The following is a 26,817-nucleotide window of genomic DNA, read 5'->3' as shown; positions in this document are numbered from 1 at the left end:
ATTATTTTTAATTTATTTTATATTATAAGCAAAATTACATATTTTAATAAATATTTATTACATATTTTTTAAATTACCTTTTATAATTCATACTAACAAGAAGCAATTAATACATATTTATGATGATTAATACAGATATTTTAGCCTAATTTTTTATCTTCAAATATAATTATTATAATTAATTAATTTTTTTAAATTATATGATGTAATTTTTATATATATATATATATATATATAATATCAGTAAAGAATTCAGACACCTCAAATATGCTGCTATCACAGGGTGCTGGAAATTAAATCAGAATGTCATTATGAACTAATATCCATGTTGATTGACCAGTGAAAAACGACCGGCGATGCTCATATATATATATATATATATAGATATATGGCATACAGAGAGAGAGAGAAACAGATGCATTTTGCAGAGAGAAATCTGACAAAATTGACGCACGCATGCGTGAAAGTAGCCCAAAGGAGAAGGGCCTTGGAAGGCGTCAAAAGCTCTGAGACAACCAAAGCAGCGGCATACATAGTCTTCACTTCCTCTCATGCCCCCATTTGCAGATTCCTTTGTTTGAATATGGAGAATATGGACACAAGGTTTGGAGGTCGAGGGTCATAGCAATATGGAGAAAGTTTAGGGAGTAACTTATACGTATGGAGAAAGTTTAGGGAGTAACTTATACGTGAGTTAAAACTTCAACTATTAAATTACATCGAGTCATAATTAAAGAATCGGGTTCAGTGGGTCAAAATTTCAAGCATACAAAGATTAATTTTACATTAATGTAATAATACTACGATACCAAATAGTTACATTTCTTTGTACTCATAAACGCCGAGACACCGAAACATGACACCTTCTTAATTGTGGGGACACAATCGAGATGAGGCCACCTAGTGGGGGCCTCATCTTTGACCTGTAAATCATCTCATTGTACGGCCTTCTATAAAACTTTAAAAACGGCAAGAATTCATCTCGAGACTTGTCGTTTCCGCGAACATGGCAATCTCTTCGAAAGAAAATGGCTGGTGACTGGAAGAAAGAGTGGGGCCTCTTGGTAGCCTCTCTATCTGTAACGCGTTGTGGCATGGGAGTAGACGACAATGTGTTTCGTCTTATCAATCCTCCGTCGTTGATATCTCCACGTGGGTAGCCACGAGCAATAGGCGATGCGAATGAATAGGATCGAGCATTGAGCGGGGAGATGAGTGAGGGGCCCACATGCCTAGGTGAGGGGCCTGTGGGTCCCACCTTGGAGGCTGACGTGTCAGATAGGCTAGGTACCAAGGCTGGAGCGAATTATGGGACACTGTAAAGGCAAATCGTGAGGATGAGCACGAGCCAACCCTAGCCGTTGACTTAGCCACCGACGGACTAAATCGCAGAGATGACGCTCGGGGACATGATACGATGTCGTTTATGTCAAGTGTTTCTTCAAAGTCCAATGACGATACCATCATCGTGACCGTTGAAAGCTCAATGAACGGTCGAACACCCTGCACCCACAATATACGAAATTAATTACTAATTAATAATTATTTACATAATCATTAACTTAATATGAAATTATGAGGTAAAGATTTTTTTTTTTTATGGTAAGATATGAAGAAGAATCGAAACAAAAAAATAAACAAAGGATTTTCATATGTACTTGGGCTAGGATTTTGTGGGGACCTCACCAACAAGCTGTTATGGGAACAAGATAGAAGTCAACAGTGGGAAAGCGGTCCTTTGTTGATGGTCAAAAAAGTGACATAGCATGCACATGAGCACTATAATCATATTTTTTTAAATTCAAAGCTAACCTTTTACATATGACATAATTAATATGAATTGTAAAATTTATAGTTAATATAAATAAAAAAAACCCATGAAATAATTTAATTTATTACAAGGACATTGGACAAATCTATCACTTATTAAAACAATAACTTCATATATCAATATATCTATTTATTTATTACAGATCACTTTTAAGGAATTAAGAATTTTTCGGGAATATTTTTTCTAGAATATTTAATAGTATTTATAAATTATAAATATTATACTCCCTTCAGTCCTAAATATAGCGTCCTCTTAACCAATCCATATTTTTTTAGAAAAAAGAAGTAAATTGATTATTTGCAATTAATGTGTAAAAAATTATGACAATTTCAAAAATAACCCATCAATTAATGATTAAAATTTAATACACAAAAATAAAAAGTAACTAATAAATAGGGATATCAAGGTTAAAAAAATTAATGTGAGATAAGAGAACATAAAACCTTATATTTAAAACCAAATCGGATTGAACTTTGGGGGGAACAATATGTTTTTTATAGTTAGTTTAATGTATAGTGAAAATCCATTTTAATACATTTTGAGTAGTTTAAAAAAATCATTAAGAGATTTGATTCATTTCTGCAGCTTACTATAATATAATGGATTTACTACCAAATTGAATATGAAACATCAATGGAACAGGGCTTAAGAGAGTACCAAAATAAGGCATTGTTTGGGGATTTGAAATAATACCTTCCACAGACAAGAAAACAGTGAAGGGGGATCTATTACGAAGGCCTTGTGTAGCCGACCAGGATAATAGTCTCCCACAATTTTCAGTGCCCCCACCAATACGTTCATAAAACCTGATGCTGACCTGTAAAAACCTGCCCCAAACATTTCACTAATCTTGCATTAGTTCTTTCGCAAACTGATTTCTACTAACTCTTTTTCTTTTTGTAAAATAATTGTTGTAAATTTTTACCGTTCCCTTTCACCCACATTTTTTACTATTTGTAAGATATTTTTTGGGCAAATTATTGAAAAAACAATGAATAAACCTAATTTTTTTTCAGAAAGTATAAACTTCCAAATTCGTGTTTCATTTTTTTTTTGTTTTTTGTTTTGCCAGCAATATGCTGTTCACTTAACACTAAACAATAATTACTCACACTTCATAAAAAAAGAGTATTTACTCTTTCCTGTACTCAATATAAGATAAACTTAACAAAATTTTAGTTATATTGTTAAATTATTGTTTAAACATTTAGATAATAATAAATAAATAAGGATTAAAATTAAAAAATATTAATTGCTCAAACTTTTTCACATGCGTGTACCGAATTAATAAATAATAACGAAGGTGGAATGAATGAGCACGTGAAACTGTGAATTCTGATAGAATCAGAATTCTCAGGGGAAAAAAATTCAACTGAGTGAGCTGAAGTACAGAATTATGATCAGGATGAGGACTGGGAAAAGCTAAAAAGAAGCAGCTAGTGCTGGAGAATCAAATGGCATAGTTTCTAACAAAGCAAAACAAAGGAAAAAGGAATTGAAAATGAATGGACCAATTTCTGAACGGAATGTCAAATGAAAATACTCCAATTCCCGATAATACCCTCCAAAACCAGGCTGCCTATCCCCTCCTAGACGTGACCCTCGAAGGGCACACCGGACAATATCTGAAACTCACTCAGAGACTGTTCCCCTCTCTCTCTCCCTCCCTCACTGTGAGATCTTCACTGTTCTTCTCTGTCTGATCTCAACAATGTCCCAAAAGTCACATGGTAAATCACCAAACTGGCCATGGTTCACAGTTGTAAAAGGCTCAAATATTTAGACATGTCTTATGTTGACAATATGTTTTTAAAAAAATAATAATACACCCTTCCTTTTTTCTATCTGTCAAAATTATTTATGAGTTTTTAATAATTTACGCTTCAAGTGCAAAAAACATATTTTAATATTTTTGCAGAAAAAAATATTGTCACTAAAGGACCATAATCCTTGTGAATTTTATTTATACATTTAAAATTTATATCCAAATATTTAAGTTATTTTTTGTCCTCATGGCTTTTCCGAAGTCAGCGAAGTCATATGATATATATGAAATGAAGGCACTTACTTGCATCGAACAAGATGACGAATTGATTTACGTTTCTGTTCATCGTTGAAATGGCCACCTCCAATGTGAACACCAACAAACGAATGAACCTTCGAAGTTCCCAAAAGTAAAAATCAAACCAAAGTTTGTTCGGTAATTAATTTCTTGGAGTGTGAAATTTCCTGTTTGGCAAGCGGGAAAATGGGATCGCAGTGAAACTTACAGTTTCTGAGAACGTGACTTACGGTAGTCCTGCTTCATCCGGAAAATCTGCAGATGCAGCCAAATCTCATTTTTCAAATCACCAAATCCGCAGAAGAAAGAAGAAGAAGAAGAAGAAAAAGTGAAATTACCATTACAGGTCTGGATTCATCGTCGTGACCGGCCACATACGCTAAGCCGTCGGCGATTTCAGACGCGAACTCATCCGCCATCAGATACTCTGTTTTAAAAACAAAAATAAAGTTTCTGCAGAGAGAGAATCTGAGAGAGGAGAAGAATATATATATATATATAGATACCGATGCCTATAGTGTGTCTCCAAGAGAGGCAAGCCCTGAGTTGCTTGGCAGCTTTCTTGACATTATCTTTATTTGCTTTGAGAAACCGTTCTACACAAGCATAGTTGCAGAACTTCTCCTGCAAAATTAATCAAACACACAAGTTAATTGCATATGAACATGTATGTGTACATGTAAAGTGTTGAATGATACCTGTTTGAGAGTGAGTGGTGATTGTTTTGTGATGAGGTGAAGAACAGCTTCGACTCTGCAAGTACCGTCTTTGTGATCTTTCTTGGCCATTCTGAGAAATGAACTGATACAGTTCTGAAAGTGAGATTTAGAGAGAGAGAGAGAGAGAGAGATGGGAAGAAGAGGAGGGAATGGATGGGCTTATATGTAGAAGGAGAAGGAGACGGCTGAGAACGCCGTTATGCGAGAGACACGCATGCAAAACGAGGGCAAGGCTGAAGAGATTTTCAAAAATAAAAGAAGCGCCTTTTTTTTAATCAAAATAAATAAACAATCAAATAAATAAGTGATTAAATCAAGGAAGGGCTTAGTGTTTCAAAACATCAACAACTTCGCAGTACTTTTGGTGGTCAATGGCTTACGTGTCACCGCAATCATTATTATTGTATCGGAATATATGTGGCCTCCTTTCCAATTCAATCTATATCAATTATTCTTATTATCTTGTTTTTATTAAAAAAAAAAATCACATACAATCCCCTCACAAGAGAATCAATCATGAATAAGGATAAATGTAAAATAAATTATTATTAAAATAGAAACATGATTTATTTTTTTTAAATGAGATTGTTATTGATTCTTATCTATAATAAATTTTTTTGAGAATGAGCTAGATGTAATTCTCTCTTTTATTAATTTAAGTTCTTCATATGATTATCTAACATGTTATATTTTAATACTGTCAAAAAGTATACTTCTCCAAATTAAATTGGGAGATACATAAGAACTGTGATTTAAATCTCCAACCACTTGCTTAAATAATGAGAACTTCTATTATTTATATCAACTTTAGTTGATGGTTATGATCCTTAATTAATTGTACAACTGTAATATAATTATTTCATAGTTTATTGGTTTTGTTGTATTAGCTTAATTAATATGATATTTCCTCCTATTATTGTCGTTTGGAGTTTTGCAATTTTTGTTGATTAAAAAAGTTGTTACTATTAGATAATATAAATTTTTATCAAAATATTTGATTAAAACTATCTTATACTAATAATTCTTATTTATAATTCTTCACCTAATTAACTTTATTCATTGAGAATAAAGAATAAAACAAACCAAAAATAAATAATACTTCATTGAAGTTTCTATAAATTTACAATGTTTTGAAAGATCACCAAAAAAAAAGTATATAAAGTGACAATCATAGGAACACATTTAAAATATATTACTTTTATTGTAAATGTTAATTGTTATATAATTTTTTAAAATATTTTAAGTCATACACAAATATTTTCTTAAATTTTAGTTTAAATCTAAATAAATTGGTTGACAAGCATTGTTGTAAAATAACATGACAATTAACGATGTGAAAATGTCTATCTGTCTTCTCTATTTTTTATACTGCTATTTGATTAGATTATATTTGAACATTATCTAGTTCAATCGAAGACATCTCTTTTCAAGATGTTTTTTTATACTCATAGGCTTGGATTGAAGATGTTGTGCTTGTGTAGTGATAAATACTTTCATTAGAACCAATAATGCTTGTTGATAACATGTCTCTCTCTAACATATAGGAATACATACAAACATATATTAACCAATATGCATTATTTTATCGGAAGGGCTATAGTTACTAAATAAGAAATTCAAAGAAATGTTAATTACAAGTAACCACAATGCCAACGTTAACTAGATCTAGTACATAAAAGTTGACGCCCCTTGATGAGTAAGATTTAGGGAGTTAAATACTATAAATAATAAAAATATACAACAAAGTATACCTCCATTTCGTTGTTATAATTATCAAATTTAAGGGAGTTTTATGTAAATTTAGGTTGTTTCTCTTTTGTTTGATATGTTTAGATTGTCTCTCTTTTGTTTGATACGTTATTTTTAAAATTTGAATCTAGTCAAACTATATGTCTTTAGGTTTGTACGTTATTTTTAAAATTCAATTCTTTTTTTTCAGGGAAAAAAGTATCCAATTAAAGCATTTTTATTAAATGAGTTTAATGTAAAACTAGACAGTGTCTTATTAAATTTATATATTATTTTGAAATTTTAAATCTAGTGACATCATGCTAAGGAAAAAAAAAATCAAATAAGGGGCAACTTCAATTGAGTTTTATATGAAGATGTGAAGTGAAGCTCTTTAAATTCATACGTTATATTTAAAATTTGAAGATAAATTTAGGTGTATAGTAGACATTATGTATTGATTTTATTAGAAGAGGCCAGAGGCTATAGCTATTAAATAAGATATTTAAAGAAGAAATATTAAGTAACAACGACAATGGTAATTAGATCTAGTACAAGAAAGTCGATTTCCGCTTAAATAAGATTTAGGGGATTAAATCTTGTGAACAGTGAAAAATTGAACAAGGTAATTTAATTTAGGAAATATAATAATCAAAATTAAAAGAATTTTATGTAAAGTTAGATTGTCCATCACACCGCATTTCATTTAATTTATATATTATTTTAAAATTAAATTTTAAATCTAATTAGACGTTAAGCCAATAAACAACAAAATAACATGCAACTCCGAGCATGCTTTAAATTTATACATTACATCTGAGTTTTTTGTACATTATTTTTAAACTTTGAATCTAGTCAAACTATCTGTCGTTAGGTTTGTACGTTATTTTTAAAATTTAATTCATTTTGTTGAGATAAAAATGTGTCTAATTAAAGTATTTTTAAATGAGTTTATTGTGAAACCAGACAATCTCTCATTAAGTTTATATATTATTTTAAAATTTTAAATCTATTTGGATGTCAAGCTGAGAAACAATTAAATAAAGATCAACTTCAAGTGAGCTTCATATGAAGTGAGGCTCTTTAAATTTATATGTTATATTTGAATTTTTAACATATATTGAGGTAAATTTTAATTCAGCAAAGTGAATTAAAATTTAAAATTAACATAAAAACCTAAAGACAAATAGCTTGACTAGATTCAAATTTTAAAAATAATATATATCAAACAAGAGAGAGACAAAACACCTTCTTAAATCACGCTCACGTTGAAACATTTTTAAATGAATTTAATGTAAAATTAGATTAATCTCTTGTTAAATTCTTATATTTTGAAAATTTAAATCTAATTCAACATTAATTTAAGAGACAACTAAGTAACAAGCAACTTCAAGTGAGTTTTATGAGAAGTGTTTTTTTTTTAAAAAAAGTTTATATGTTACATTTAAAATATTTGCTATTAGCTTAAAAAAAGTATTTGCAAAGGAGGTTTATTTGAAGTTTGATGACATGGTGTCTCTTTAATTTTATTTGTTATTTTTCAAATTTTAATTTAAGTAATTAAGTTTCAGAATACACCCTATTGTTTAAGATTGTCGCTTGTTATCTTAAAGTTAGAATTCAAGTTTAGTGTACAAAAATTGTCATTTTTCATGTGATTCCTGGTTCGATTCGAATTGATTAATGTGTAATGCGATTTTCAAGTTATATTAATATATATATATATATATATATCATGTCAAGTTCATTTCAAATCAAATTATTTCTCTCTAATTTTCAAAAAAAAATTCCTCTATAAAATGATACGTTATTTTTAAAATTGAATCTAATTAAACAATTATTTTTCTTTATTGTTTTTATTATTTAAAATGATAAAGGTGTTCTTGAAAAAAAGATAATGATTTTGAAACTAAAAATACCAAAAGAAAAAAATTCAGAATCATGTAATTGAGATATATTTTCCCCTTGTTGTGCCCAAAAGGACCAACAAGGGATGTGAATATACATCAAAGTCAAACACATTGTGGAATTAATGGGAGAAAATGGGAGTACGGCTCTGAAAAGTGAAGATGTAGGAAGGATCTAGTGATGGGCACACCAAAAAGTAAATAGATTTTAGGTTTTTCGAATTCAAGGTGGATAGATTATACATACATACGTATATATAAGGAGATTTGTTTTCTTATAAATATGCTGCTTGACATAATTTAATTTTAAATTAATTGATAGTGATGGATCAAATGGGTTTGTCCAAGAATTAATGCAAGAAATAGTAGAGTTATTTTTAAAATTTAAATTCAATGGTTATGATGATAAATAAAACTTTTAGGCCACTGATTCAAGCATTAATATTTTGGGCAAATGATAATTTTGGATCAATTAGGATCTATTAGCATTTAAAAAATTAATTGATAAAAATTCTTTATTTACACCCAAGTTGAGAATTGTGAATTTGAAAATCTCACAAGCTAAGTTGAAAATTTTAGAAACACTAAGAGAAAATGACATAAAGGTTAATTCAACTCAAATCCCAAGTCCTAAACTCTAAAAATTTGTAAATTTGAGTCTTAATTTTATAATTTTGTTATAATAAATTTGCAACTTGTGTTTTAAAATTTAATAAAAAAATAATTTTTTTTATTCTTTAACTATGTTAAAATTTAAAAAATAAATTACAAATTCACCACAATAAAATTATAAATTTTTGGGATTTAAAACTTAAAATCTAAGTTGAATTAATTGATCCCCTTTGAACCTCTTTGTCATCCTCCCAAACATTAATTGGAGTTATTTTTTATTCCATCATCTTAAAGTATACTAATTATCTTCAATAGTTCTTATTTATTATTGAGTATTAAAGTGTGAGTCTCCCAAATATTTTTTTTTATTAAAAAAGTTAGGTGATTGTGAATTTTGTACTATTCAAAATTTGAAACTTTCTCAACCATGAAGTATGGATCTTCTCCTTTTCAGTGCCAATGATCATGTTACATTTTTACAAAAACAAGGAAAAAAAAGAGAATTTGAAGAGAGAAAAACTAGATCTTATAGAAAACACTCAAAAATTGAAAGAAAATAAAACGTTCAGAGAAGGTAAGGAGTGGAGGTTCATTGCAATCAAGATAACCCTTGTGAGTCACATTTCAAAGAGATAAATAGTATGCTTTTCAAAAACAAAATCTATGAACAAGTTTGAGCCTCACGTTGGTTTTAGGATTTATACATATTCACTTATAGCATATGGGAATAATTTTTATCAAATAAACCAAAATTCATCAACGAAATAACTTTAAATTAAACATAAATACAAGTGTGGAAGAGTTAGCTTCATACAAAACTATTTTGGATCAATTTCAAGTGAAGTTATACGTGTATCTATTTTATTTTAAAATTTGAATTCAAATAGCTAATAGCTTAGACAAGAAACACATCTTCTTAACCATTAATTCAAATTTACAATGTGATGGAAAGTTTCCAAACAAATCGTGTTTCATAGATCTAAAAATCTTGGATTTGGAAAATGATTGTTTGAAGGGTTTTTGGATTCAGTAAATACTCGTTTGGGAACCCTAAACAAACTTTCAAACATTATTTTAAACGCTTTCTACTTGAATACTTTATTGATAAATGTGAATTCTATTCAAATTTTAAATTTATTTAATCGATGAAATTTTCTTATCTTCCATGCTTAATAAAGGAAACTATTTTTTGCTATGTGGGTAACACCATGTGTGGACCCCACACCTCATGTGTGGTGAACTCTGCTATGCAATTGATAATTTGAATTTTTTAAAATGCACCATTGGCTAGTTAGAAAATAGACATAAAATAATTTAAAATATGCAAAAAATATATTTTACTAAATAATTTACAACTCAACTTTTCAATAACTTTCTTTAGAAATAAATTTTTTGAAAGGATGGGTCATGACATGAGAGTTCATTAGAATGCTTCTCATAATTCAAATATCAACTTGAATTTGAGATAAGAGAAAAACTATATTTTTTAGAAATGTCTCAAAATTGAAAGAAAAGTTAAGATAATGAAGGTACTGTGAAGGCTAATATCAAGATCATGAGACATCCCATCTCAAAGATCAAAATGTTTACAAGTTATCTATGAACAAGATTTTGGTCAAAAACAAAATCTATGAACAAGTTTGATCCTCAAGTCGGTTTTAGGATTTAAACATAAATACAAGTGTGTAAGACTCAGCTTCATGTATACAAAACTATTCGAATTAATTTCATGTGAAGTTATACATGACTTGAATATCTATTTTATTCTAAAGTTTGAATTCAAATAGTTAATACAAGAAACACATCTTAACCATTAATTCAAATTTACAATGTGCTTGGAAGTCTACTTGAAAGCCAACAATGAGTCAGGTTTCACATAGATAAAAGTCTTATACCCCCTCCATTAAAAAATATAAAGCATTTTTGAAGGAATTGAATGTTAAGAAATGTAAGACATTTTTGGTCTCTTGATATGTAATCATTGTTTTTTTCTTTAAAAGTGCCCCTATTGATAATAATTTTATATTTATTATAAGATATTTAATAAGGGTAAATATAAAAAGATAAGGTTAGTTTGAAAGTATGTAACTACTTTATTAAAAAGTAAGATTCGATTAAAAATATTTTATATTTTTTAACGAATGGAGTATTTGGAAAATGATCATTTGAAGGGTTTTTGGATTCGGGAAATGCTTGTTTGGGAACCCCAAACAAACTCCCAAATATTGTTTTAAATGTTTTCTACTTATATTAGTAAATGTGACTTCTATTTAAATTTTGAATTCCTTTAGCTTATTATAAGTATAAAATCTTCTTGTCTTCAATGCTAAATATAGGAGACTTTTTTATGCTATGTAATAATAGGACAACATGATGTGTGGACCCCACACTTCAAGTGCGGCGAACCCTGCTATGCAACTAACAATTTGGGTTTCTTAAAAACATAATGTTGTCTTATTGAAAAAAATAGACGTAGACTAATTTATAATATCAGAAAAAATATATCTTACAAAATAATTTACAACTCAAATTTTTATTAATTTTTTTTTAACCAATAAGTGTTTTGATAGGTTTAAACATTGAGTCATGACATGAGAATGAGAGTTTATGAGAATCGCTTCTCATGACTCAAAGAAGGACTTGAATGTGGGAAAAGAAAAAAACTGACTACTAAAAAAATTTAATCCAGTAATAAAATTTAACAATTAATAATTATTTTCTCTCTAAGAGCTTGAATTAGTGAGGAACAATGGCTTCGTAGCTTGATCTAAATTTAGAGAGAAAATTAACAAGGCATTTTTTATTCCTTGAACTTGGACAAAAATATGCAACTTTTCAATTGTTTTTTTTTACTAAAATTAATGACCATAATAAAGTATTGTATAGAAATTAAAAGTATGCCTATAACTTGATACGATTAAGGAGAGGTATGGTTGAAAAACAATTAGAATTAAATTTTATTTTTTTTAAAACTTTTTTTATATGAGCATCTAGTGTTCTAAATTTTTTGTCATTATAATATTACTCTTAAAGTAATTAAACATAGTAATGTTGCCCATGACATTGAATGGACAACTTTAATTGTTAATTTTGTTGACTTAGACTTAACATTGGGAGCAACAATGCTACAATTTAATTTTTTTAATGACAACATTGTTATGATTTAATTACTTTAAGGGCAATATTATTATGATTTGAGTCAATTTTATTTCTAAGTTAGTAAAGTTAATTATCAGTGTTTTTTATTTAATGTCAAGGGCAATATTATTACAACTAAATTGCTTCAAAAGCAACATTGTTATGACAAAAAATTTGAGATACAGAGTGCTCATGCGAAAATAGTTCATGGAAAAAAATGGGTTTAAACCCAAAAATTTAACCACCACATCTTTTTCCTATAATTAGGATCAAATAAATTTTTAAAACTTAGCCAAATAATTAGGACCAAAGGGAGTAATTTACCATACTATAGAATCTCATTTGATTTTGGAGAGAAGGATTTATTGACCATTTGTATTACTCTCTTTGTCCTGATTTAGAAGACATCTTTTGAAAAAAATTATATATACCAATGAAATTTATTAAATATAATTTACAATTTTAATTTTTTTATAAAATTTTAAAAATACCATTCATTAATAAGAGGGAGAGGGAAGGAAATTTTTTTAGTGAAATAATGAGAAATAAATAATGGTATTGAAATAACCATCATTAATGATTTTTTTTTTCAAAACATCTTATATATTGAGGGGTCATATCCTCTCCTCATCCCATTTCTTCTTTTCTTCTCCTCATCCCATCTACACTTTTAGATAACAAAAGAAATGGTTCAAATTTAATTATTTTATAAAGCAATTATCATAATATCATACAAAAATAAATAAATTTAAGCCATTAAAATTTGTCATCCGCAGTTCACAACTGTATACTATACAAAAATTTTTATAAAATTAATTTTATTTATTTATTTTGGTTATACACCGTGCATGTGAAATTTTAACAGTTTAAATTTATTTGTTTTTTTTAATGTAATATAATGATTAATGATAATGTTTTTACAAAACAATTTATTCTTTATCTTAGGGTGAAGATGGAAAAAAGAATGGGGGATGAGAAGAGGATTTGCTTATTTTATATAATATCTTATAAAATAGAAGGAGGGAGTATTAACTAAGAAAATTATCCAAAGTCAAAGCGATATGTTTTTGGCTATTAGTTTAGTCTTCAGAAACCCAAAGTTTGATACTTTATTAGTTGAAGTTAAATAAATAATCACAAATGAAGACTTGTGTAACATCTGATTCATTCGTCCTCATGAAGAAATGAGACAGATTCTTCCTTTCTCTATCAATTTTTTATTCAGGTTAGGGATAAATAAGGCAAAACAATCCTGAATTTTAGAAATAAACTCTACTTAAAGTTTTGACTTTTTAGTATTGAATATGAATATTTGAAGGGATTGGTTGGCTTAGTTGAGCTACCAAGTACCAACTAATACAATTTGAAAAGAAGCTTCCATTTGATACGTATACTTCCCCAATCTTATTTGATAAGGTAAAGGGATAAATATTTTATAGTCATATTTATAAATTATATCATTATTTTTTTATCATAAATTTTTTTAACCCCTATTAAATATTTGGCAAGTGAAATTATGTTATTAAAATAAATATATTTAATATAGACAAAATTGATAACTTATTAAATAAGATAAAGCTAATGAATTTTAAAATTTTTCTTAATTTTAATAAAATATGTTAAAAATAATTTATAAATAAAATCAAAGAGAGCATATATCATGCTAGTAATATATATATATATATATATTGATTTTGTAATGGACTATTTTTAATATATATATATATATATATAATCTTAAGAAAAAAAAAAACACACACACACACCGTGCCTTTTTGAAGATCACAAAGAGTTTGATGTATAAATTTACTATCTATAATTTATCAATAATGCAGCTTACTTTACTAATTACAAAACAAATATTTTATTGAAGTGTAATTATGTATGATATATTCACATTTCATGTATTATTGGTAGCCTTAGATTTAGTGTCCATATTTAGTGTCATGATAATATTTCAAATAATATTGCTTCCAATACAATTAAAAAAGAAATAGTTTCACAGTAAATTCAGAGTTGTGGCCAGAAAGGGTGTCAATAAGTAATTTAAGCAAATAAAACCAAACGCATATACACACACACAGATATATATATATATATATATATATTTAAAATTATACCGAGAATTTGTGTCACCTACCCTTTGTAGTTTGTTTTAAAAGGTAAGATCATATTATGATTTCAAAATTTGAAACAACATCGTCTCTTCCTCTCCCTTTTCCAACTATAACATATCATCATCACTGATTACTAAAAAAAAAAAAAGATCATCATCACTATAACAGACCACATGATGATCTTTTGAATTCAAAGTGCTGTGTTTTTTTCCCCCTCTAAACTTAATCTCCCTTCCTAGCTTGCATCATGCCTCCTTCACAAAAAGACAAATTTATTCATATTTTAAATTTTTTTTACATGTCATTTTTTATGAAACCAAAATAAATATTTTATATATAATTTACATTTTTATGAAGAACAAATAATGAATGCCCATATAATTTTTAAAATATTATTAATTTTATAAAGATAATTAAATCAGAAATTTTACATGAATTTATTTTAGGGTTAATGAGCATCCTAAATTCCAAACTATTATATGAATAGCATTTTAGATCTTAAACTTTTAAAATGTGTAAAAACTTTCCTTGAGTTCTAAATTATGAGAGTCTGAAACCTTGTCGTTAAGTTAGACAAAATGACCGTTAAGTGTCAAATCAGTATATGACTGGCCCCTACAACTACAAAAGTAATTGTTGGGGTTAAAAATGCTGGGAATTTAGAAATTGAAGGAAGTTCTCCAACTCAATAGTAAGATTTTAGGCGTTCGAAATTTAAAAATTGAGATAAATTTTTAGATATTTTAGAAGTTCAGCGTTTAGATGCTATTTGCATAATAATTTAAAATTTAAAATGTTCATTAACCCTTTAATTTATAAAAAATTATGGACTAAAATCTTCATTTGATGTGCATTTGACTATAAATATATGAAATTTTCACACACACACACATACATATTGTTCTATTAACTTCTTACTTAAAAACGCATTTAATTCTTTTCCCTTGTTATAAAAAAATAAAAACGTATTTAAGTTTTTGAAAAGTCAGTTTTTTGGAGTTAACTTTAATGACCTGAATCATGAATATGTTAATTACTACCATAAAAAAATTATGTTTACAATATAATAAATTTATGTGCACATAAAATTTAGAAGAAGGAAGATTCGTTTGAGTTTGAAGATGAAGACAATAGGAAAAACAGAACAAACATACCAATAAGGAAGTTAATATTAACATAACGACTACTCCCTAAAGTGTTTTCCTCGTATTTTGTTAACAAAATAATAAAACAGAGGCTGTATGGATCAAGAGAAGTCGATAGGTTGCAACTTTTGAGTCAGGCCTGTTTACTGGGCCTGGCCGTTTCATATACAAAACCTAGGCCCATCAATTGCAGAACTAATCTTGACGGGTCTGGGCCCAGTAAAAATTCAGGCCAAATATTTTACCCTTATCATGAGACCAGACTCACGCTCGTGCACAAGTTTAGCCTTTTAGGTGGTAATTATTGGAAACAAAATTAAAGAAAAAGGTCATCCCATCTTCTAGAACCTTTAATACAAGTCCAGCGAGAGAGCCTCTTAGATCCTGTATGTTTTTTAAGACTGAGCTTGAAAAAATGAGAGATTTTTGCATAAAAAGGTTTTTAGACCTAATCCTTATAAGTCCTTTAAAAATAAGAATTGGCTCACCTTAATCCTTCTGAGCCTTCCTTCCTCTTCTTCTTCTTCTTCTTTGTTCCAGTCATCACCTTTTAAGGTCACTTGTCATTGTCCTTTAGACATTTAATTCAGGTCTTTTAGAGATTATATATGTATTATCATGATTAGAAATTTAAATTAAGAAAATAAAAATATTATACCATCATTCAGGTTTAACTCTAAGTATGCTCATTAGGTTCAGATTTGAGAAAAATATTAATTTTGTGATATGTGGGCTTATGGATGAGTCATGAAAGAGAGATCTTTGCACTAACAACAAAGATCTTAAACCCAAAGAAAGAAAGAAATAAAGCAAGACGAGGGTATGTTGTGAACTTTTATACAAGTCATAAACTCAACTATCTACATATCATATAAAGATTCTAACAAGTTATACAATTTACAAATCATGAATAATGTGATTATTTCTAAAATTTCATACAATCCATGGAACCTATTAATCAGATATTTGCCCACCATTTTTTAAATTTGAATTTAAATTTATTTTATATTAAAAAAAAGTAAGCATAAGTGTAATGAAAACAAGCTATATCCATAATCCATGGTGGGACACCACGTTTACAATACTAGTCATTCTTAGATTGGCTTAATGTTTTGGATTTTGATACGTTACAATGACAATCCCTAATCCTATTTGATACATATAAAATTACAGCTTTTGGTAGTTAGTAGTACATTTCAAGATAAGGACACACTTTTCAAGTGCTAATCGTACATGACTGACCACTTGTTACGATTTAAAATTATCATTTTATTTATTTATTTAATAAGAAAATAGCAATTCCATATTCATTTTACAAAGATTTTAAAAAAATGTAATAATAAACACTAATACAATAGTGGGAATTATTTTGTTTTTTATATGCACAATAGTTAGAGTTTCCGTAATTTTGCAAAAACCTCACAATCATTCACACTGCTCGTGACTTTAAACAATATGACTCTTCATACTTACTTGTGTTATCTTGATCAATATTAATAATATGCATTTTATTTCAAGGTAATTCTTTTCCATTTTTTTCTTTTTTGGGACCACTGTCAATTGTTAGTATGCCTGAATCTAAATCAAACCCAACTTAACCCATATACAAAATTTTACATAATTTGCAGTAAAATGATTATATAAATAGCATTACTCACGTACGTGGGTACGCACATAAATTCTAGCCAAATGTTAGTCATATTTTGATGGATTTTACTTTTCTCACGTGTGATTCGTTGTTTCTATAGTTTAATTGTCCAAACAAAGTATTTTTATTGTTATATATATACTCAACGTTCATAACAAACTTACACGTGGTCAATTTAGCAGTTTATATATTCGGTTCTACGTCAACTGGTTGTTGGGTCTAAAACGTCTTTTTCAGTAAATTTGATTGATTAAATACCAAGTGGAATGAATTAATTATTAGAAAACACATACACATTCCATTTAAAAAATTAAAATTACAAAAAAAAGCCAAAAAAATCTTAAATTAATATTCTGTGCATTCATACAAGCTTGTTCTTTTTTATTCATTTTATAAACTTGAGATATCATCATCACTCATTAAGGCTAATCTAGACCTTACTATATAAAATTATTATTACCAACAAAAATCTCATGGATGTCTTGAAATGTCTCTGATATTTTTAGTTAACATGGTTGTATATCCTAGAGCTTATAAAAAATTCTAGCATAAGTTAATTTGACTCTTTTGAACACTTAAACACCTTAGCTACAAGCTTGTTCTTTTTGCGTGGGGAAATTTTCAGTGGGGCCCTCTTAACCCACTTTAATTGCAATCAAAATCCTTAAAATTCTTAAATTTCACTGTACTTGCAGGGGATTAAAATGAAATTAAAAAATTGACTGAAATAACTTTATTATCCTTGATAAAATGAATAACTAATGCATAAATGAACAAGTGACGTATGAAAAATGAACAACTAATGTAAATGAAATTTTCAATCGTTATTAACAATATAACACCACTATAAATATAAACAAGTGAAGTTAGACATATAAATAACTCATGTAAGGAAAATGAATAACTGATATAGGTGGAATAAGAATTGTAAATTCATAATAATGCTATGCTATTGATAAAAGTTATAAATTTCACATATGTTAGTTGTTCATTTTTAATTGTTCATTTTTCCTATACAAGTTGTTTAACCTAGCTTCACCCAGAGACAATAGAGTTATTTTAGTTAACTCTTTAATTTCATTTTAGTTTGGCACATGTACAGTGAAATTTTATAATTTTAAGAGTTTTATTGAAAATTAAGTTAGGTTAAGGAAATCTTACTAAATTTTTTCCTTTTGTTTACCTTTAAAATAAATTTCAGTTATCATGCGATGCCACGTCAAATCTGAGTCAACAAGACAATGGAGAAATATTTACTCTTGTAAGGCACCCTAGTGGAACAGATGGACTAATGAGAGACAAAGGCTTGTGTGATAATCCTAAAAAGTGGATTGTACTTGCTTGAAATGCAAGAGGAGCAAGTCCAAGTGTCAAAAAAGGAAACCTTGTGCTTGTGTGCCTTTTACCACTAATGTCTATATGGCCATGATGATGGAAACATAATTGCTCAATCTTCATCCATAAGCTTCTCAATTTGATAAAGAAAAATTAAAAAAGGGAAAAGGAAAAGAGGAAAAGTGATTCTTTTTCAAAATCAAGATTTAGATCCGATTAGAGAAAATTTATGTACATTCTTTCATTTAGACACAATTTCCTTAAAGTGAATATAAATACAAATAAGATATTAAGTTTATTTGGATAAATTTTTTATAGAACATAATTAGACAGAAACAGTCCAGAGAGCACACATAAAATATGTTAGAAGTGAACCCCATTAAAAAGAAAAAAAAAAAAGATATCTGACATATATTAATAATTAATATGCATATTACTTGAGAATCTCACCTTTTTGTGGTGAAAGAGAGTGAGGTGCACAGCTGATTGGTGGAGTGGCTTCTTCTAGTATACGGTAGAAAAGGACGTTGTACCATCACCAAACGTGAGTTTCATGATTGGTCTGCAAGGGAATGTAAAATGTCTCAAAATATGAACAGTGACATTGCAAAATCTTCACCCTTGTCTAAGCAAAGCCTAGAATTTGCCCTTTATTTCTCTCTCACTCTCCTTATTTCTCTCCAATTGCTCCACCTGCATGAGCCACACCCAAAATTTCACCAAATGGGGTGGCTACAATCCCTCCTCTCTCCACTCAAGAAAATGTGGCTCAGATTGCATTCCACTCAAAGGAAGAGTAAGCTAATTCTGTGATACTCTCCATCATACCTGCATTCTCAATGTTTTTCTTTTTTGCGTGTGCTCCTTCTGATCCAGAAATGCTTGAGAGAATCAGCATCTTTCATCTGCAATCCTTCGTTAGCAAATTGTATCAATGAGATTTCCAAGCAAATCATTCAAACCATGGAATCTAACCTGTCTTTTGTTTCTGCATTCTGTTTGAGTTCTGAGAAACATGTTCATCATACCCCGCTTTTCATCATCTTTCTGCATTCTGATGAACTCAAATTTTGGCTCATCATTTCAGGAAGAGGGATCTACATTCTGTATGAAGATGTCAAATCTTGCCCCTATGAAGACGTGCACGTCCTCTGGTCTATATTAGTGGAATCACATCCACCTTGTTTGCCATCCAAAAAATGAAGACTCTGTCTATGCACTGCAGAGTACAGAAGGACACACGTAATGTACATAAAAGTATTTAATGTCCAAGACCCATACAGTATTTTCTTTCTTTGTTTTTCTTTCCTTCTCCTTTCTTCTTTTAACTTTTGTAGCACCAATAGAGAGTGATTATCCTCCTTGCGATTTTTGTGTTCAATAAAGCTCTCACTACGTGCATATTTAAAAACCTATCTTTTCTCTTCTCTACTTTAGTAATTCAGCTTCTAATAGAAGTTTTCATTCTGCAAAACTAAACTAGTAGAATACGATATAGTGGAGTATTATGAAAAGCATGTCTATTAAGATAAACCAATCAACTTTTTTTTCCCACCTCGAGGTTTATTATTGTTAAGAGGTCTAATTTAAGCAGTTGAGATGGTAGTTTGTTCCTTTTCTTTCCTAGCTGAAATTGACATGTGAAAGCTACTTCAGAATGGATCGTACAACCGACAAATTTCATCTCAATTTGTCATATTTAAAGATTTTTTGTTTCTTACTCAAAAAGTATTTTCAAGACTACAATTATATCCACAGCATATCTCCTCACGTCTTTGGCTTTGTCTGACTCGGGTGAAGGCATGTAATCCAACTACCAGTATGACTTAAGCCAGAGTTGGTATAACCTCTTTTCAACTCATCTACAATTGAAAATAAACATTGCAAATATTTGTTGGTAATTATAAATTATAAATAAACCCGGTGTATGAGCATAAGCACGCAGCAGCCAAGGGGAAACAAGCTTACCTTCTTAATCTAATTTTGTTAAGGACAATGATCTCAACACGGTCAATTCAAAAGATAGCAGAATCATAAAGAAGCTAATAAAAGCAAAATATCTTTTCAACAAATTTTGTAAGCAATATGGAAGTTTTGCATTAAAAGAAATCTGACGCATTTTAATTTTTCCCATGCGTTGCGGAAATTCAGATCAGCATACATCTTAACTTTGTGAAAATAAATAGCGGGAATGGCAATAAGTAATGAAAGGAAAAAAAAAAACCAATATGAATATTGAGAAAATTTTCTTGGGCTGAATTGAAAAAGTATTGATCCAATCAATGCAAGTGACCACATGGCGCAAAGGCACCTCCTCATTGGCACAAAATTGCACCAAACTAAGAATTTCACCTAAAATAAAAAGGCAACATGAATTTCTTATCAGAGTTATCTAAAAACGAGTGACTTCTTACAGAAAATAGCAGTTACTTATTCATTCATGCGGGAAGTTGTACAATTTTATGTAGATAAATAACAAGAATGGCAAACAACTTGGTGTAATAAATGAATTGTAGTTTTTTTTTTGTGACAAAAGAATGCTATTATTATATAGAAAATAGGCTTTCTCATTAAATCAGGCTGTGACAAAAGGTGTGTCCCTAACTTGACAATACCGAGGCAGTGATGTGTGCATGGAAACAACTAGACTGCTCAGGATCCAAATAATTTCTGTTAGCTCCAGCTTGATTTCGTAATCACTCAACTAGAGTAATCTGCAAGAGGAAGGAATTCATATATCACATTCACAGACAGATGGGAAGGAGGAAAAGTAGTAGTTGATCCTATGGTGCTATCGGGAGTCAGTTAAGGCAGTTAAAATAATCCATAAATGTGATGAATAAGAGCAGTAGTTTAATCCAAATTGTGAGATTTAAATTGCAATAAGAGCAACATCAGATGCATAATTTGTGTGCGCCGTTGTTTAAATGTGCTTGGCCTTATCATATAAGTATTTTAAGACTCCTGTTTAATCACCAAGTTGCAGCACTTAATAAGAGAGGTTTTTTAGGCCAAAAAAATAAGAGAGGTTCTTGTGTGTTTTAGAGTCCATGAGTGCCCATGGGAGTGCTTGTGCATGAATTCGTGAACGTGTGTGCAAAATGACGAAGGCGTATGAATGAGTATGTAATCTTGTCTCCTTTATAGAAAGGCCTTGGAGACCAAACCTTATGTGGGTAGGTTGGTTCGTCCTTGGACGTAGGGTCAAATAAAGACTATCATATAAATTACGTATAAAAGAGGACTCTTACCGTTTATAAAACTGCCGGAGAGGGGTGTTCAAAGACATATAGTAACATATCCTTAAAATAGGCATGACAATCTACCTCCACGTTAGCCACTTAGCCAGAGCAGCCAGAGGAGTAACAGTAATCTAAAAAAACATCAAACTCTGTCAGCCACAGTTTGGTATCCAAGAAATTTACTTTGGGCAAGAGAATACTCACATATCCTTCTTGCAAACATTTGTCATCATTATTGTCAGGATCATATTGGGCACCTCTTACCTACAAAAGTTGAACTGAGTTCTATAGTATATCAGTGAGAGGCTGAGAGCATAAGAGGGAAAATATAAGTGGGATCATTCTGCATTCCCTGCAAATTAACATCTACTTCGTAAGCGGACAAGATTGTAGAATCACATCATCAAGTTCTGAATGAAACCAACCATTGCACTCTCAAGCTGTCAAGCACTATATAAACTGTGTAGCAGTTATTGCAATGGAGTTCAACTTATAGCCATAAAAATGTATAAATACAAGCTATACACATTATACAATGTGTACAGGACTTACTTCTAAACAAAAGAGAAAATAAAAAAAGAAATGTACCTACTTCTCTCTTGAACATAAGATGTTCAGGTGATACTGATGATGAGTCACTTTCTGTAGGTGCTGTTTTCTCTATGTCCATGGTCATTGCAGGTCATTTTTTGTCCTTGTGTCTCAGAGGTGACTTGCTTCCATCCCATCTTGATGCAACTTTTACCCTGCTTGGTCAGCTTGTAGCCCTTTTTATGATGCACAGAAGACAACCAAGAACAATAATTGATATTTGATTGGATGGCAAAACAATAAATTCTTGTGGCAGAGTCAACAATTTTAATCCTCTGAACTCCACCATGCCATGTACGACTTTTAACTTCAATATGGAGGATAAAATAATGCTAAAGCAAGCATTCAAAACAAAATCATGACACTTCCTTAAGGAAGGGAAAAAACATTGATATGTATCAATTAAAAACAAAAGGTATGTAAATTTTTTATCAAATCAGACACCAGATCCTATCATTTTGACTTGACATTCTCAGCTAAACCAATTTTCCGGGACTCCAAACCATACGTGTCACAAATCATATCTGATAATAATATTACATTGCTCACAAAACAAGCACCATTCACAGAAAGCTAGAACCTCCCAAAATATTAATGGAAAAGAGGAAAGCCAAGTTACTCCTGGCAATATATCAATCCTAAAAAATTTACATTAATATTGCTCAATTAGGCTTCTGGCAACATGTCAAATCTAATAAGACAATATCCAAGTACAAAATTAATACGATTAGCTGATTAGGAATTCTATATTATTGAGAAGCACAAATACATACAACAGCAATAGATAGCAGAAAAGTAGTCAAATCAAAAACAGAAGCGATGGTTGTTAGTGAGAGAAAAAATATTTCCAATAACAGATGGTTTGTCAGACTGAGACACTTTATTATTTGACAACTTTAGTGGTGGACTGGTTAACAGAACAGTGCCCAAGTTCTTCATATTTTTTGTCAATAGATGTTGTCACCCTTTCCTTTGTATCTTGCCGAATTGAGGACATGCAGGCATATAGTGGCCTATATCATGTTAACAATTTTTTGCATGCTAAACACAAAAATGCAACAACGGTCATAATCTACCTTATGAGTAACAACATTTCTTGGCACGTCTATATTTTAAAATCATCTTTGATGATATCTTTGATTCTTTATGTCAATCAACACGGCACTTATGATTGGCAAGCACTCTTGAGCAGCCAGGGTAAAGTCCTGTGGGTCACTCTTTTCTTTAACCCTGGACATATAGGAACCCTAAAATGGTTAAATAGGGCAATGAACAAAAGGAAAAATGACTGGTATGGCTTATAATTCCCATCAGCTATATTACTATTAGTTTTGCATTTATTTATTCTGCAATTGAAGAAGATAAAACTGTTTAGATAAAAACCGTTTGCTGATAACAATTAGAGAATATAAATCCAGTGATATAGCCACAATTTTTAGATTATACCAATCATATAAGATGGCAATGGAAGGTATATCATTGAAAAAAGCCCCTCGAGCTCCAGCTACTGTGCCTGAGTAAATACTGCATAAAATGGCAAGATGGGCAAGTAAGTAATAACTACTCAAGCAGTTATAGTGGAAAAAGATTATCACTGTTTCAAATGCAGTTGGGCGTGCCTTAAATTTTACGGGATGCCAATGCGATTATCTCCATGCTCTCTTCAGGATATGTGAACAGCATAATATTTCTTAGTTATATTTCAATTTAATTTAATGTCCTTCTATTGCATCCTTTGCTTCAACGTGCAGCTTTTAAAAATGACCGCATAACAGGTTTTAAGCAGCACCTTCCAATTCAGTACTTCAAATGACAAAAATAAAAAAAAAGTTTCTGATCAAACTATAGAAAATCCAATTGATATAAATCCACACCATGGTAAGATTGTGATCAAGTAAAAACAGGAAGCAAGTAACTTCGTCTGCCACAATGCCATTTTTAACATGCTTATATTTTCCTTACATTGTGAGGGAATAGAACTTCAGATGCTACCCCTTCTTCCCTGTCTCAAGATAATTAAAGAATGAACAAACGGGGGGCTACATACATGTGATACCCACAGTTGCTACCCATGTTTGTGCCACTAACTACCTGTACTTAAAGATAGAAAAGACATTAGTGACCAACTAGATGGATTATTTATCTGGATAGACTTAATCAAATTGGTCCCATATGCAGAGGATCTTCTTAGGAAAAAAGAGAGAAACAAATCCTGACAAGGTAAAAATAGTTAAAAGTTAATTTTTTCCTTAAACTATTCTCACAAAAGCATTGGTTATCCTAAACTATCAAATGGGCAATGTTACCCTCAAACTCTAAAAAACGTTACAATGTCACTCCTCCCATTAAAAGGGAGCAAACGTCCATTAAAAGCAAACATAGATATGTCTAGCAAGAGAGACATTAAGTTTGAGGGAAATGGTGCACTAATTAATAGTTTAGGATATATAGTGCTTCTCCAAGAATAGTCAAGGGCAAAAATACCTTTTTAACCCATAAAAATATAGCACAATAACTTTGGCGCAAATGAGACAAGTAACCCCAGTATCATCTGAAGTTTTATGAGCTACTTTTCAAGCTTTTACCATCTATATTAAAAAGCTATGCTATAGTGTTCACATAACGGAACTATAGAAAAACTACCAGGATGGTATTGACTGAGAACAGGAGCCCGTTGTTGGCCAAAAAAAAAAAACAAGAAGAACAGGAGTACATTGTAGGAATGTGACACTTTATAAATTCAAAAGTAAAATTTTAAACCCCAACTGTACCAGATCAGCTCCTGTAGGAAAGAGTTCTTTGGAAATTCCCAGAGAAGTACAATCAGCTGGAGTCCCTTAAAAAACAAGAAGAAGAAAAGGTTTGAAGTTGAGAGACTGAAAAAATATATAGATCTTCTATCAAATAGAAGGGAGGGGAAGTACTATAATTTTTTAAAATAATATATATATATATATAGGTCAACTGAAGAGTATTTTAACTGTACAATAATCTGAAGAGGAATTTAGCATATCCAAACGTTTTGATTGCGCCTTTGGATTTGCTCTTGAAACTAATGATAAGAAGCAATAAAAGAAGGTCACCTTCAATTTGCAGTAGGGCCCGGTTGCAGATAGCTTTTCAAATTCCATTACCATTAGAAATGGAACAAATCTAACGTAAGATATCTTCTAACTGAACAGTTACATTTTGTTGAATTCGAAACAAATTACATATAATATTGGCATCAAACATATCTTAAAATTCACAAGATGCATATTTCGCATTCAAAATATTCAATTCAAGCTCGATACATTATATGAGAGTCACCATTTACCATTCCATGGGCAAATCACCAAGTGGAAGCGACTCAAAAACAATAAGACTACAAAGAGTGCAGAGGGGGAAAAAATTAAGAACCGATGTTTGAGCATGCAAGTTTATGCGTCTGTGTATATGTCTGTATATGTAAAAGAACATATCAAGTATCAACTTAGGTTAATTGGGGGTGGGGGTGGGGGAGGGGGAACAGAGATCGCAAAGGCTTGGCTCCACGAATGTTTATTTTCTTGGCAGTAACAGGGCTAAACCCAGTAATACAATGACTTACAGCTGAATTCTCACGGAAAACGTCCCAGTTAAAACAGAAAAGAGAACCGTTAAAGAACTCCTCTAGAAATTGTGATCACTTTAGAGGAGCTGCCTCTGCATGCTTTATGAAACCGCAACAAAAACATAACAATACAAGCTACAAGTAGTGCAAAATCATTGTTATACATGGAAAAAAAGCTAGCCATTTAAAATCCATAAGCAAAATCAGTCTCGCTTACTCTTCCTGATAAGCGATGCAAAGTAGGCATATAACAGCGTGTGTGTGTGTGTGTGTGTGTGTGTGTCAGCACATATATCCAATCCGACAATACATTTCGTTTTACGCCTAGAACTTAATAAATTAATCAACGGCCGAGTGGGATGATCAAATCCAAAGAAATTAACAAAAGATAAGGATGAAGGTTACGGCAAAAATAGGCAGCTATTAGGGGCAGCGACTTGAACATTGTAACGATTGGTGGCGACGATAACCTGAACCAAAGCTTTCAAGCCAGGCGCATGGATTCCATCGTCGTTTGTGACGAGAATTGTGGGTTTGCTGGTGTCTTCCATTGTATTTACCACACAGTTCAGGTTCAGGGAGGAGAACAATGCAAGATGTTCAGGATATGAAAGGGAAGGAGAATGATTGAGAGTGTTATATGTTAAGATTGTTTCCAGAAATCGCGCTACCAGTTCGTGCGTGTGGCTTAAGCAAGAACGATCATAGCAGAATTGCGCTCCACTTATTTGATGAGAAAATACCATAAATCTTTTTCATTTTAAAAATTTCAATCCATACATAACATCCTCCCTTGTGTCCTTATTATAAACATAACCAGCTCACTAACCCCAAAAAAATAAAAAACTGTTAAGTACTTAATTTTATTGAAAAATAATAAACTTTTAAGTTTATTTATATTTAAATAAAAAATTAATTTTACATTACATTACATTCTCTGACAATTAATAAATTTTAAAAGAGATAATATTAAGAAGATATCATTAATATCCACTAGGTACCTTACATTAAAAACCATTAATCTTTTATAAAAAATATCTTATAAAAAAGAATAGGAGGAAGTTCATTGAGAAGGAATTACAATAAATATTAAATTAAAATTAATTTACATGTAATAAGTAAACTTTGTTTATCTATGCATTACATTAGA

At 30.3% G+C, this 26,817-nt stretch overlaps 1 protein-coding gene, 1 long non-coding RNA gene and 1 pseudogene across 2 annotated transcripts; 1 reads left to right on the top strand and 2 right to left on the bottom strand.

Annotated features, from left to right (window-relative positions):
- Positions 1–752: 752 nt before the first annotated feature.
- LOC129320310 (phosphatidylinositol/phosphatidylcholine transfer protein SFH8-like) lies at positions 753–19,352 on the bottom strand (annotated as a pseudogene).
- LOC129320312 (uncharacterized) lies at positions 18,825–19,657 on the top strand. Its single transcript, XR_008595729.1, has 2 exons — positions 18,825–19,038; positions 19,330–19,657. It is a non-coding gene; the product is annotated as an uncharacterized LOC129320312 (long non-coding RNA).
- Positions 19,658–23,700: 4,043 nt separating this feature from the next.
- On the bottom strand, positions 23,701–26,365 carry LOC129320311 (uncharacterized). Its single transcript, XM_054965698.1, has 4 exons — positions 26,073–26,365; positions 25,057–25,127; positions 24,847–24,911; positions 23,701–24,166 (listed from the first exon to the last, which is right to left on the bottom strand). Exons 1-4 carry the CDS (start codon positions 26,216–26,218, stop codon positions 24,092–24,094), a joined length of 357 nt encoding a protein of 118 aa, XP_054821673.1. The 5' UTR covers positions 26,219–26,365; the 3' UTR covers positions 23,701–24,091.
- Between the last annotated feature and the right edge of the window lie 452 nt (positions 26,366–26,817).

This window comes from Prosopis cineraria, unplaced genomic scaffold (genome assembly GCF_029017545.1).
Source record: "Prosopis cineraria cultivar Desert tree isolate PC_DT_omini unplaced genomic scaffold, ASM2901754v1 PC9, whole genome shotgun sequence".
In the NCBI taxonomy this organism is placed as follows: Eukaryota; Viridiplantae; Streptophyta; class Magnoliopsida; order Fabales; family Fabaceae; genus Prosopis; species Prosopis cineraria.
This window is presented reverse-complemented; position numbering and strand designations above follow the sequence as displayed.

Bases quoted from the DNA above. Each gene is read 5' to 3' on its own strand.
- LOC129320311 (XM_054965698.1), bottom strand. From the start codon at position 26,218: ATGGAAGACACCAGCAAACCCACAATTCTCGTCACAAACGACGATGGA. The intron at 25,128-26,072 runs GTAACCTTCATC...TCTTATCATTAG, and splicing joins AATAGCTGCCTATTTTTGCC to TTTCAAGAGCAAATCCAAAG. The intron at 24,167-24,846 runs GTACAGTTGGGG...CTTTAAGTACAG, and splicing joins TTCCTACAGGAGCTGATCTG to GTAGTTAGTGGCACAAACAT.